Below are 13,894 nucleotides of genomic sequence, written 5' to 3' on the forward strand. Positions count from 1 at the left end.
CTCCGAGAAATGACACAAGATTCATAGTTTACGTGAGATTAGTTAGTTGGAAAAAAACCCGGAGGTGTTTTATCTCGAATGCACTTCATAATTAACTTGTGATGTGGTGGGAAGGAATTAGTTGTAAACTCTCTACATGCCATTTACTATCCAGCCATACATTTGAAGGTAATGCTTGAAACAATTATTCTATCTTATTTAACTCCCCCGTGTCTGATATTCGGTGGACTCTATTACAGTCTTTTAATTCCATGACAGTAATGAAATCAAGCTTAGGCATTATGTTTTTCTAGTTGGCAGGATGTCAGTTACAACACATGACGCATACACTTTTTATTGAAGCAGGTGAAATAAAACGAACAGAAATCTACATTCAATATACATGTTGTAATCTTGTTTTCCAGAAGCAACGCTTGGGGGAATTTTTTCCACGTATCTATTATCTCATCACCTACCGTGTGGTATATAAGGGTGTGGAGTTGAGGTCGGACCACACTCTTCTTCACCATGAACCGAGTACTGGCACTGTGCGTCCTCCTCGCCACCGTGGCTGTCGTCCTGGCTGGCGACACCTACACCACCAAGTATGATAACATCAACGTGGACGAGATCCTCAGCAATGAACGGTTGAGGAAGGCGTATTTCGATTGTCTGGTGGCTGAAGATGACAAGAGCTGTTCGGAGGAAGGCAAGGAACTCAAAAGTAAGTACCTAGAACTTGCTTATCCTCGAAGAAGGACATTTTAACCAGTTTATAGTCCTGAATTGCACACTTCTACACTACATATCTGTTGAAGTCTGTTTCAACAATAATCTAGAGTGCGCGATAGTCAAAAGTCTCATCGAGAGGACCGTGGTTCGAATACAGGCCAATCTGTACAGGATTTCCCAAATAATTATTAATGTTTCTCGTATTCCACGGAAACTCGTAATGTAGTTAGTGGGGTATAAAACATTATTAGACTCCAATATGATTATTATTATTATTATTATTATTATTATTGTTATCATTGTTATTATTATTTTTGTTGAGTTCGTTTGGACCGCCTGAGGAATACGGTGCTTGTGCTTTAGCTGTGTTGTTGTTGTTGTTGTTGTTGTTTTCGAATGTTGTCCCTTCTGGTGTTCTTAATGGTAAGTTTGCCTGCTGCATTTTCTTGGTAGGCCCTACCTTCACTTTTTCTATTGGCCCAGTAATCCTTCGTTTTCTAGCTGAACTCTATTTTGCGTTCCTCGGACCATTTCCTTGTCTCATTGTGGTTAAATTCTCTGTAAGGGATGTTAGTAGAAGTACGGTTTTGATAGTTGAACGGTAGTTTCTTCTGTTAATTATGATGGCATTATTAATATCAAATTTTACCAGATCCTTCTCTACCTGCTGTATCCACAGCGATCCATTGGCTTTAACCTTGCTGATTACTTTGAGGATCTTAGAGGACAGATTGTGAGAATCCGTTCCATACAGGTGTCCGCAGAAAGCTAGTCGTTTTATTCTGATGGGATCAGTGACGGTTTCTTGGTGATGGTAGAGTTCACGGTTTAGTTTGTACCATCGCCTCCCATATGAGAGGACCCTTGGCCCTACTATCCTTCTCTTTTTGTAGTCAAGCCTCATAACATGTCCCATTTCCCAGCAACTCGACCCATTATATCGTCCTTTGTAAGCCATTTACACATTCCATATTGATATTTATTCTGTAACATCATTTTTTTTTGCTGCTTTAGTTACCATACGCCTTAATGCTTCATAGAAAATCACATTATACACAAACACCTTCTGAATCTATATTCCAGTAGGTGTATGTACATCTTAGGGTACAAAATATTCTTCAGCACACAAACATTATTTTCATGACCTATTCTAAGTTGTATGTGCTCCTTCATTTGCAATTATTGATTGATTTGCTAGTAAAGAAAGAATAATTTCTTCATTTAGGAGTAAAATACTGTTTTTAACATTTAAAAGGAGCATGTCTTATTAGCCAGGCGCTTTTTAATTTTAGGCAAGGAATACAGACATGTATAAAATTATATTGCAGTTTACTTACAGTAATAATTTTTTAACCTGTATAATTAATAATGTGTCAACATGCCAATAGTACAAACATTTGATTAATTTACTTGTTGATAAGGAATCAATAATTATGTTCGCTACGTGCTCGAAGGAAGAGAGTTTTAGATCTTTCGATCGGAGTGTATACTGTATTTGCTTATTGAAACGACTTTAACGTCTTTATTCTCATTGAAGGTAGGAAACGTTCGACCATAATAATAATAATAATAATAATAATAATAATAATAATAATAATAATAATAATAATAATAATAATAATAATAATAATAATAATAAGCGGAAGAAGAGGAATAGCAATGTCGGCGGTTGCAGGGTAGGCATTGGACTACAAGTGGCCACAGGTGGTCCGTTGGTCCGACAGCTCTGAACTCCGACCGACCAAGTGAGCAGGGAAAGGATGACCGCTGTTCTGTCTTGGCTCCTATGCTTCTGCATTCGGGAGAGGAAGAGCGGGTGGTTTCTACCGCCGGCTGTGCTGATAATGGATTCCCGTGTTTTTCTATGCTCCTGCACTAAGGCGAATGTCGGAATATTTCCTAGAATAGGCCACGGCGCCAATCCCCCAACCTTCTCCGAACATCTCCTTCACCGTATCATTTCACCTTGGCCTGAGAGACGGAGTTACTGTCTAGAAGGGCTGCCGTCGCAGTCAGGAACGGAACGAATAAATAATAATAATAATAATAATAATAATAATAATAATAATAATAATAATAATAATAATAATAATAATAATAATAATAATAATAATAATAATAATAATAATAATAATAATAATAATAGCAAAGCAAAGTCACCTCCGTACAGGCCATTGAAACCCTTGGAGGAGTGGAAGGTAAAGGCTTCCACCATTGTTAACCTCGGCACGTGATGAGGTAGAGTGGTTAGCTTTACTCCCGGCCGCCTTTGCCCCCAGGAATTAACCTGGTACTCATTTTTGGTGTAGGCTGAGTGAACCTCAGGGCCATATGCACCTCCGGAAGTGGAAACCTCTTTTCTTAAATGTTACGACTTCCTGACGGGGATTCGAACCCACGTCCTTCCGGGCGAACTGAGCACGCCTTTACCGACTCGGCCAGGCAGCCCCTAATAATAATAATAATAATAATAATAATAATAATAATAATCGTATGGCCTCAGCTACGGTGTGCAGACATTTCAATTTGACGCCATCTGGCTGTCTGCTCGTCAATTTCAACGTTCCGTTTTTACTCTAGGCTCACTAGATGGCAGACCGAGTAAACCGAAACTCTCTTGGGCGTCTGTGGCTGAGATTTAATGAATTTTGTCTGGTAAACACCAAATGTGTCAGCAGAGATCTTTTACATGTCGGAAACGTACGACATGGAGTGTCGAATGAATTTTTTCCGCCTTCAAAAATCCGACTACCTCTCCCGGGTTCGAACCCCCTATCTTGGGATCCGGAGGCCGACAAATTACCACTAATATATGAAAACGTTTTTGTATTATTATTATTATTATTATTATTATTATTATTATTATTATTATTATTATAGCTCCTGAAACGAAGCTACAGTGACAGGAATAAATGATAAATTATTAAATGTTTACGTCCATGATGCAATGATGATAATATTATATAAAGCCAACACTTACTCATGACTTGGTACATGGGCAATTTCTTGTTGTGACAATTTGTAGAATGGCGTCAAAATATATCTAGTTCTTTTCTTAAGTACTGGTGAAGCAGAGGAGGAATCGCTCTGGTGGTCTGCTTTCCACTTCTGAGGACAGGTCTGAGATAATCTGAAGGTTAAAGAGTAATGCTATTTCTAAGTTAACTGAACGGATAGGGATAAAATAGTTGTATGTTACTTCTCTAGTAATTAAATCAAAAACGAACTGCTTACTTTTACATTCATTCAGTTCAAGGAGAGAAACACCTTTTTAGAGAGTGGCAGGTAGCAATCATGCACGTAGTGCCAATAATTAATGATTCATCGTAGGAAAAACACTGTCTTCAATCTAAACGCAAGTATTTCAATCTTGTCCGTACAATTAATTAATTGTCATAGAAAAGCAAACTTGCTTTGACTGGATATTACAATATTTTGATTGAGAAATAAAGTAACTCGTGGAATAAGGGACTAGAATACTGTAATTAGCTAAGGATGATGCTCGATAATTTTCTAAATCTCTTGAAATCTTATTAAAAGACTAGGTAAACAATTAATAGGGAATCTGCCACCTCAGTGACAGCTCTACATGCACATCAGTGGGGAACGCAAGTGAATTGGATTCTTTATGGATACATGTTCCGACTTGCAAACTTCCTTTAAATCTAACCGCTCCATGTTAAAGTAGGATAGTTATATATCTGTGCACAAAAAGTACATTGCACTTAGTATGCTAATTTTCTACTATATTGGGGTTTTCTTTTGTATATTGGTGTACATTAAATTGACTATACCCTTCCAAACACTGAATCAGTTACCTTGTTGGAACGCTTTCCACCACTTTGTTACGGGGATACCTTAGAAAAGAAATACACGTTTCCATTTGTGTATCGGAGCTAACATCGCAAAACTTTAAAGCGATTATTTCATTATTTCTTTCACAATTAGAAATACTACTTCCTCAAAATTGTCAGAGTGAATATCTGTACCTCGGTGACAAATATGCAATTTTACAGGATATTTAAAAGTATGTTCTTCTGAAGGAGAGTATTACTTTTACTGCGTCAGAAATATGTCTGGATAATTAGGATTTTCCATTGCTCACTGTGTAAATCATATTGGGAAACTTTTGAAAGAACTTACAATATTCTTCCTGCATTTTGCCTCCAAATTTTCCCACTCCACAATGCACACTTGAGCTCCCTGGTGCATGACCATTTCGCAGTTTTTAACATATAAAAGCATATTATTTCCAAAGTTATACAGAAAACGCGTGTGGCGTAATGTAGGTTCATGTTTGTCCATTTACGTGTTTAAGATTAACAGTTGATGCAAGCGTAATAACAGGTATAACTTGAAAACAATATTCTCTCGTCCATGGTTAACTAATGCAGATATCGTGCTCGAATAATAATAATTATTATTATTGAGAAAATAATTGACAATATTCCATCCATTGTAAACTGTGCACTCTAGAATTTTCACGAAGATATTTTTTATAATGTAACTTTCTAGACGCCTGGGCAGGCACCTATATAAAGAGATGACCATGGCAGTTATTGAGAGTTACTGTTAAGTGAGTTGTTGGAAGTTATTGGTTGGCGAGTTATGGAGTTATCTCGTGACATGCGGTAATCTCAGTCTCCATGTTGAAGTGGCATGCTTTTACGCAGTCAACTGTTTTATTTGAGTTTCAATGTTGTCATCTCGATGAGCAGCGATTGGCAGTTGTCCTTAAATGGTGGTTTGTGATATGAATGTTTTGTTTTTGACAAGAGTGATTTAAGGTTATGTGTGTAATTTGTAAATACGCGTAAATGAAATAATTGTACCAACTGACAGCATCCCGTGTGCGACTTTGTGGATACATTACAGTTTAGTCGTTGTTTTGGTTTGTATGGATGAAGGCATGGGTCAGAGAAGAGAAAAGCCTTTTTCTCTGCAAATAGCCGGAGTTGCCCTTGACATTTTTGTTGAATATTTAATTCTAACTTGATACGGAGTACTCCGTTGTATAATATTACTAACGGCTGGGGTAGTCCACGCTATTTTAAGAGCACTTACACCTGGAAGTAAGGAGAGGAGCTGTTTGACTAAGCGGTATGTTCCGATCTGTCAGCAGAGAGTTGGCGCGGAGTGACATTATTAAACAACAATATATAGATATTTTTGCAAACTTGCTCTATGTCATACAGAAACTAATAGGCTTTATGGTGACGATGGGACAGGAAATGGCGAGAAGCGGGTAGAATTGGCTATAGTCCTAATTAAGGTACAGTTACAGCATTTGCCTGGTGAAAAATTGGAAACAAACTGAATGCCATCTTCAGGTCTGCAGAGCGGCATTCGAACCCACTATCGGGGCATCCTTAGCAACGATACACTCGTTTTCGCAACCCATGAGACCCTGCAAGGTGATGATAATGAGGGATTAGTGCATCATATTCACAGTATGGACTCTAGTCGAGGAGGCTCCAACTTACAGGACCCTGAAGGCCACATATGTATCAAATTTTGACTCTCAGTGGGGGGCCGTAATGGAGAATTTATCAGAACGAAACCAAACCTCATAACGCAACAGCGCCGAAATGGAATGGCCTACTAAGTGACCGCTGCCCAGCCCTAAGGCCTGCACTTACAATGTGTTGTGTGGTCAGCATGACGAATCTTCTCGGCCGTTACTCTTGGTTTTCTAGACCAAGGCCATCATCTCACCATCAAATGTCTCCTCAACTGTAATTACGTAGGCTGTGTTGACCTCGAACCAGACCTAAGATCCAGGTGAAAATATCTGACCTGGCCGGGAATCAAAAAAGCCCCCCCCCCCCCAGTAACAGGCAGACACGCTACTACTCTGCAAGATTGGCACATTTATCATAAAGGAATTACTAAAATGTATTATAAAACGTTTTTAGTGTAGACATCCACATATTGCACCCTCCGAGCACAGTTTAGTATATGTTAGTTACATAGATATGTTTGGAAGGTACCTCTTGATTGGGAAAAAGCAGTATGTAATTATTAATCAATCAATCAATCAATCAATCAATCAATCAATCAATCAATCAATCAATCAATCAATCAATCAATCAATCAATCAATCAATCAATCAATGATCTGCATTTATGACAGTCGTTCAGGTGGTGGATTTCCCATCAGTTGTTTGCATAGTATTTTCTGAAATGTTTTCGAGGAACTTGTAATTTATCGAACATCTTCCTTGATAAATTATTCCAATCCCTTAAGCCTTATCTTAGAAATTATTTTTTGCCCCATTACGTCAGCTTGAATTATTCCAAATTTATCTCAATACTACATGTAATTGCACCCTTCTATAAGAAGGGAACAGGAAGGACTTCACTGATTATCTAGGTATTTCATTGTTTAGTACACCAGACAAGGTGTTCACTGGCAGTTTAGAAGAGAGTGTGCGGTGAATTGTTGACAGGGGCTGTTAGGACCACATTTCTGATATTCACCAGGTAATTAAGGAAAAATGCCTGGTGAGGAACAGACAGTTATCTTCGTAGATCTAGAGAAGGTACATCACGGAGTACCGACGGAAATTATGTCAGCCGAAATGGGAGATTATGGGACTAAGGGTAGATTATTAATAGCAATAAAAAGGCCCTTATGCTGACAATTGGGCTGCAGTAAGTATTGGTGGTAGAGTGAGATCTCTGTTCAAGGTACATACAGGTGTTCCCTCGCATTGTTCGTAGTCGTCATGGATCAACTACGTAAAGGTATAAAGTGGCAGGAGGTGATTCAGTTAGGTGGAAATGTAGTAGGTCGTTTGGCCCATGACAAGGACTTGCTCATTATGGCTAACTGTGCTGAAGTCCTGTAGCCAAACATCTTGGAACTTACAATAAGTTCAATGAGTATCATACGAATATTAACCTTTCCAACACCAAATTGATGTCAACCGGGCGAGCTGGTCGTGCGGTTAGAGGGGCGCAGCTGTGAACTCGCATCCGGGAGATAGTGGGTTCGAATCCTACTATCGGCAGCCCTCAAGATGGTTTTCTGTGGTTTCCGCTTTTCACATCAGGCAAATGCTGGGGCTGTACCTTTATTATGGCCACGGCCTCTTCCTTTCCATTCTTAGGCCTTTCCTGTCCCATCGTCGCCATAAGACCTATATGTGTCGGTGCGACGTAAAACTAAGACAGTCATCTCGCAGTTGCGATCAACAGCATTGTGTAAGAAAGAATTCAGCTGTCGAACAAAACTCAGGATATCTTATTCATAACTTATAAGTAACAAATATGAAAGTAGCGAGAATGATATCCAGTACAAACAGGTAGGAACAATGGCAGGAGGTTACTTGGTATAAGCAGATAAAGTCTAAGTAATGAATGAACTTGGATAAAGCGGTAGGCATAAACCGGCATCGGTGGTGGGGACATGCGAGGCGAATGTAGGAGGATGTTATACCTAGCCGAGTAATGGACTCTGTCCTGAAGGATAATAGAAGTAGAGGGAGACCAAGACGACAATAGTTAGACTTGGTTTCTAATTATTTAAAAATAAAAAGTATGGTACTAAACGAATCCACAGAACTAGTTGCAAATAGAGGACTGTGGCGACGGTTAGTATAATCACATAATCTTGCAGCCTGAATGCTAAAAGGCGTTGTATGTATGTATGTATGTATGTATGTATGTATGTATGTATGTATGTATGTATGTATGTATGTATGTATGTATGTATGTATGTATGTACGTCATCAGGAAAAATGTCTGCTAGTAGGTATAAGTAGTTCCAAGAACAGGTAAACTCCGTGGAACAATGGCAGTCCGTCGTATAATTTAGAAATTAGTAAGAACGGTGCATGGCATTAAAATAATGCCTTTTCCCTTGTTTTTCTCACGAAAGGTAGTTTTCTAGGGTTTTTCCGCAAGCCGGGGGCCTGATTAAACTCCTTCGTGGGCCACATGTGACCGGGTGCCGTATTTTGGAGATCCCTGATCTAGACTGAACTACTGTGTGGAATTACGAGAAAAATTGTTAACTGTTATCACCTTTCTGTGTCTTTATAGGGATGAACTTAATCGTCGGCATCGCACGAGATAATTTAAAATGTAACAAACCAACAGTCGTGATGTTCTTCTGATGATGTACTGGAGTTTTTCGGTAAAGCGAGCTCATTGTTTCATGTTATGTTCCAGAGGACCTTCCTGACGCTCTGGCTACTGGATGTAGTAAATGCACCGACAAGCAGAAGGAGAAGGCAGAGAAGGTCATCAAATGGATCATTCATAACGACGCTGAGGGATGGAAGAAACTGAAGGCCAAGTGGGATCCCACCGGAGAATACACCAAGAAGTACGAGGAAGAAGCCAGAAAGCATGGTATTACCGTGTAATGTGATTACGCAGTGGAGATAAGCCGTTTGTTGTATAATTGAAACTTGTTTTTTGTTGTTCATTAAATATATTTACAATATTTCATTGAGGTTTTATAATATTCCTCTGCTTTTCCCTCTTACTAGAACGGCGATCTCTTGAGACTAATAAATAAATCTCAGAGACAATAAAATGTTTCATTGGATATTTCGTTGATTCATTTTCGCTTACAAGATAACCCTGCAGATTTTCCATTTCGAAATGCAGCAATATTGTGGCAGAGGCTTGCGATGAGGTTAAAATGAACAGAAGTCGGAACATCTCTGGACACCAAACATTTGGTTAGTTTTATTGCGGGTAAGCTCTAGGTGAGGTGCAGTCTGGATTGAATCCTGTCGAAGAAGATATGCGGTGTAGTTAACTATTATGTGCTTCGAGTAAAATTATTTCCGCAAATATCAGCATTCAACCATTAAACGTTCCTTTTTCCACATTTTAAGATACAGTCGGTATGTGCCGCATGACTTCTGGACAGTATTCGATGTGGCAAGAAATGTACCCGAAATCTTCGTGATAGAATTTTCAACATGAAAATGTGTTGCTCTATTATTTAGATTCAGTTGATCATCATCATCATCATCTGTTTACCCTCCAGGGTAGGTTTTCCCTCGGACTCAGCGAGGGATACCACCTCTACCGCCTCAAGGGCAGTGTCCTGGAGCTTCAGACTCTTGGTCGGGGGATACAACTGGGGAGAATGACCAGTACCTCGCCCAGGCGGCCTCACCTGCTATGCTGAACAGGGACCTTGTGGAGGGATGGGAAGATTGGAAGGGATAGGCAAGGAAGAGGGAAGGAAGCGGCCGTGGCCTTAAGTTAGGTACCATCCCGGCATTCGCCTGGTGGAGAAGTGGGAAACCACGGAAAACCACTTCCAGGATGGCTGAGGTGGGAATCGAACCCACCTCTACTCAGTTGACCTCCCGAGGCTGAGTGGACCCCGTTCCAGCCCTCGTACCACTTTTCAAATTTCGTGGCAGAGCCGGGAATCGAACCCGGGCCTCCGGGGGTGGCAGCTAATCACGCTAACCACTACACCACAGAGGCGGACAGATTCAGTTGATTTCATTCGAAAATCAACCAATGCTTCGCTATGGTAGGCAAGGACATTTTTAATATATATTTTTTCTTGTGTGCAGTACATTCAAATGTCCCAGATATTAACTTCCATATATCAGTAAGCGCCAACGGTCCTAGCCGTGTTGAAACGCCGGATCCCGTGAGATCTCCGAAGTTAAGCAACATTGGGCGTGGTCAGGAGTTGGATGGGTTGCCACGCGCTGTTGGTGGGGGGTAAAGGAATGGAGGAGCGGAAAGGACCTGGCCACCCTACCGCACGTAATCTCCGGCTCAGGAACACCTCTGCGGAGATTCGGACCTGCCTTCGGGCAGAATAACCCTTACCTTACCTATCAGTAAGCGGCAGTATATATAATATTGTAATGAAAACGCTTTTATGGCGTGTTCCTAGTTCGATGATAGACTGTGCATCGAGCATTGTCAGCGACATTATCATGGAGCGGAGGAATTTGAGCGAACTCAGGGGGATATAACAGAGTTGTGAGAAGGACCGCCGTTAACGACGTGTTGTTGAAAGGAATGAAAAGTCAAGTTGTAAGTTTCACCAAGAGGGAAAGTTTCTCAGTTTTAATTACTGTGTTGATGGGGTGATGGTACCTCATGGGGAAGACTGTAACTACCTAGGTGTTAAAATAAGGAATGATCTTCATTGGGGGAATCATAATAACGAGCTTGTTAAGAAAGGTTAGGAGAGTATTTAGGGATTGTAGTAAGGATGTAGCTGGCTCCGTGGTGTAGGGGTAGCGTGCCTACCTCTTACCTGGAGGACCCGGGTTCAATTCCCGGCCAGGTCAGGGATCTTTACCCGGACCTGAGGGATGGTTCGAGATCCAGTCAGCCTACATGGTTAGAATTGAGGAGCTATCTGACGGAGAGATAGCGGCCCCGGTCTAGGAAGCCAAGAATAACGGCCGAGAGGATACGTCGCGCTCACCACACGACACCTCGTAATCTGCAGGTCTTCGGGCTGAGCTGCGGTTGCTTGGTAGGCCAAGGCCCTTCAAGGGCTGTAGTGTCATGGGGTTTGGTTTTTAGTAAGGATGTATAGGAGAGGGAGTATACGTCGCTCGTAGGATCCCAATTAGAGAGTAGTTCCAGTTTACGGGACGCACACAAGGACTACTTGATACGAGATCTGGAAAGATTCTGAGGATGATTTCCGACAAAGGAGTAGTGTTATGAAAGTTTAGCAAAATTTACGCTGGGTAGTCTATGAATTAAGGAGACGAGACGCTCGACTATGTGGTATGTTTAGAGTTGGCAGCGGAGAGATGGCGTTGAATGACAAAAGTAGATGAATAAGCTTGAGAGAACTTTTAAAAGAAGGAAAGATTATAATATGAAGGGAAATTCGGATTTTATGGGGTAAATATTAATTAATAAGGCGAAGAGTACAGGATTGGGGTACATTATAAAGGGAAATGTTCAATATATTTCTAAGCTAGGTAGAAAATTGATAGGGAATCTGCCACCTAGGCGATAGCCTTAAATTCAGATCATTGTTGATTGATTGTTTGATTGATTGTTGATTGATTGATTGATTGATTGATTGTGCACTTATCAAGTTAAATTTCCGCTTTCGTGGTCATTTTTAAATTATTATAATACTAATTATTATAATAATAATTGTAATTATTATTATTATCATCATTAGCTTCTTTCCATCTTCCTTTCTTAGTCTATATACCCTCCAGGTTTAGTTTTTCCCTCGGACTCGCCGAGGGATCCCACTTCTACCGCCTCAAGGGCAGTGTCCTGGAGCTTGAGACCTTGGGTCGAGGGTATAAAACTGGGGAGGAGTACCAGTATCTCGCACAGTCGGCCTCACCTGCTATGCTGGATAGTGGGCTTGTAGGGGTGTGGAAGGATTGGAAAGGATAGACAAGGAAGAGGGAAGGGAGCCTTAAGTTAGGTACCATCCTGGCATTTGTCTGGAGAAGTTTGAAACTACAGACGAGGTTGTATGGAGCAAACGGAAGTGATGGATCTTTACGCTGAATCCGAAGGATCATTAGTTGTAGTGGATGTCGATTTCATGCTGAGTTGTTCTTCCTGAGTTGAGGTATGCTCTGCTGGTAAATAAGTAGCAATATTGCGAGCGGCTGGTGCAGCTTCAGGAGGGGTGCGAGACGCTGCGCCCTTATACTGCACTCCTAGAGTGTTCTGAGTGGCAGGGGGCACGGCGAGATGTTTGGCATAGCTTGGATTGTGGGTATAAGACGACGTTAACGCCGTACGATAAGTTATAGCCACTGCTTCGGCTGCAGATTGTCCAAAGTTTGACGTGGTGGTAGTGATGGTTGTAGTGACAGGGTCGTAGTGAATGTGGTGCAGTGCCAGTACGGGTACATGAGGGTGCCTTTAGACAGGGGAGAAGATGGGGGGAAACGTAACCAGCAATCCTGTTCTCGAAGTGAGGTGAGTAGGCCTATTCCAAGAAGAAATGAGATTTCGAACTTCGAAGTAAGCGGGATACAGCCGAACTCCAAGTAAAAATATGGAGTTTTGGACCTCGAAACGAGACGAGGACATATGATAAAAGTCCGGAGGTGAAACCTAACGAAACACTGTTTGGTCTTCCCGGATGGGGGCGTTTTTAAGTGGCGATGAAACGAAGTGACAGATTATGGTGTAAGAGTGTTCGTTGGAATGAAAACAAACGTAGTTCTGACACCTGCCAGAAATACCCGTAACTTTTTCCCGGTAAATTACAATATTATCAGGTCGTTTTTGACACACATTTGTGGAACTTCCAGCTTCTTCATAGACCTCTGAGTGTTGCTGTTATGGAGACTTTCAACAATCACTGAGCGAACTGTACTGTGACAATTTATTCTCAACAAGTCTCTCCTACACCAAGTGAGTTGACCGTGTGGTTAAGGCCATGTGCATTACGGTCGAATTCGGGACACGGTGGGTTCGATTACCAACTTCGGCAGCCCTGAAGATGTTTTTCCGTGATTTCACATTTTTACACCAAGCAAATGCTGGGCTGTACCTTATATGTTGCCAATCCTAGCCCTTTATCCATGCTTCCGTCGCTGAAAACGTTCCATGTCTTACGGCGTCGTTAAACCACTAGCAGTAAATGAAATAAATGAAAAATTTAAAAGAAAGTTCTTCCTTTGGACGGCACCTGAAAATTAGGGAAAGTTTTCGAATTCGTCATATTTTCTGCGAAAGTATTTCATTTTTAAAGGCTAATAGTTGTTTTCGAAATTATTAGTTACAGAATTATTTAAACCCTTCGTATTCTTAGGATTTAAAATAATAGATTGACAATACCTCCCTGACGTACCGTTAATTTTATCTACTTCTGTTTCTATTCCACTTTCGACCTAGTTTATGTTAAAATTAGGTACTTCACTACTGTGAACTTTGAAATACCATAATTTATGCTACATTATTCTCAAGTTTGGTGTTTGTGGAAACAAAATATACCAAGCAAGTTTCTACGCGTTTTGGTTACGTAGCTTCGAATTCCGTACATTATGGGTTCCGAATCCCACTTTCGGCAGCCTTGAAGATGGTTTTCCGAGGTTTTCCATTTTCACACCAGCAAAATCCTGGGTTTGAACCACAATTAAGTCCACAGTTACGTCCTTCTCACTCCTAGCCCTTTCCTATCACATCGTCGCCAAAAGACCTATGTGTGTAGGTGCGACGATCATCCGATCCTTGTATAAATGGTT

The 13,894-nt window shown here is 40.8% G+C and overlaps 1 protein-coding gene across 1 annotated transcript; it reads left to right on the forward strand.

The window, feature by feature from the left end:
- Window positions 1–479: 479 nt before the first annotated feature.
- On the forward strand, window positions 480–9,167 carry LOC136874139 (ejaculatory bulb-specific protein 3-like). Its single transcript, XM_067147697.2, has 2 exons — window positions 480–703; window positions 8,886–9,167. The coding sequence occupies exons 1-2, from the start codon at window positions 508–510 to the stop codon at window positions 9,080–9,082; spliced, it is 393 nt and encodes a 130-aa protein (XP_067003798.1). The 5' UTR covers window positions 480–507; the 3' UTR covers window positions 9,083–9,167.
- Window positions 9,168–13,894: the final 4,727 nt, after the last annotated feature.

Source organism: Anabrus simplex, chromosome 5, assembly GCF_040414725.1.
Source record: "Anabrus simplex isolate iqAnaSimp1 chromosome 5, ASM4041472v1, whole genome shotgun sequence".
NCBI classification, from domain to species: Eukaryota; Metazoa; Arthropoda; class Insecta; order Orthoptera; family Tettigoniidae; genus Anabrus; species Anabrus simplex.

Excerpts from the sequence above, each read along its gene's own strand:
- LOC136874139 (XM_067147697.2), top strand. The coding sequence starts at position 508 with ATGAACCGAGTACTGGCACTGTGCGTCCTCCTCGCCACCGTGGCTGTC. Across the intron at positions 704-8,885 it reads GGAAGGCAAGGAACTCAAAA|AGGACCTTCCTGACGCTCTG; the intron begins GTAAGTACCTAG and ends GTTATGTTCCAG.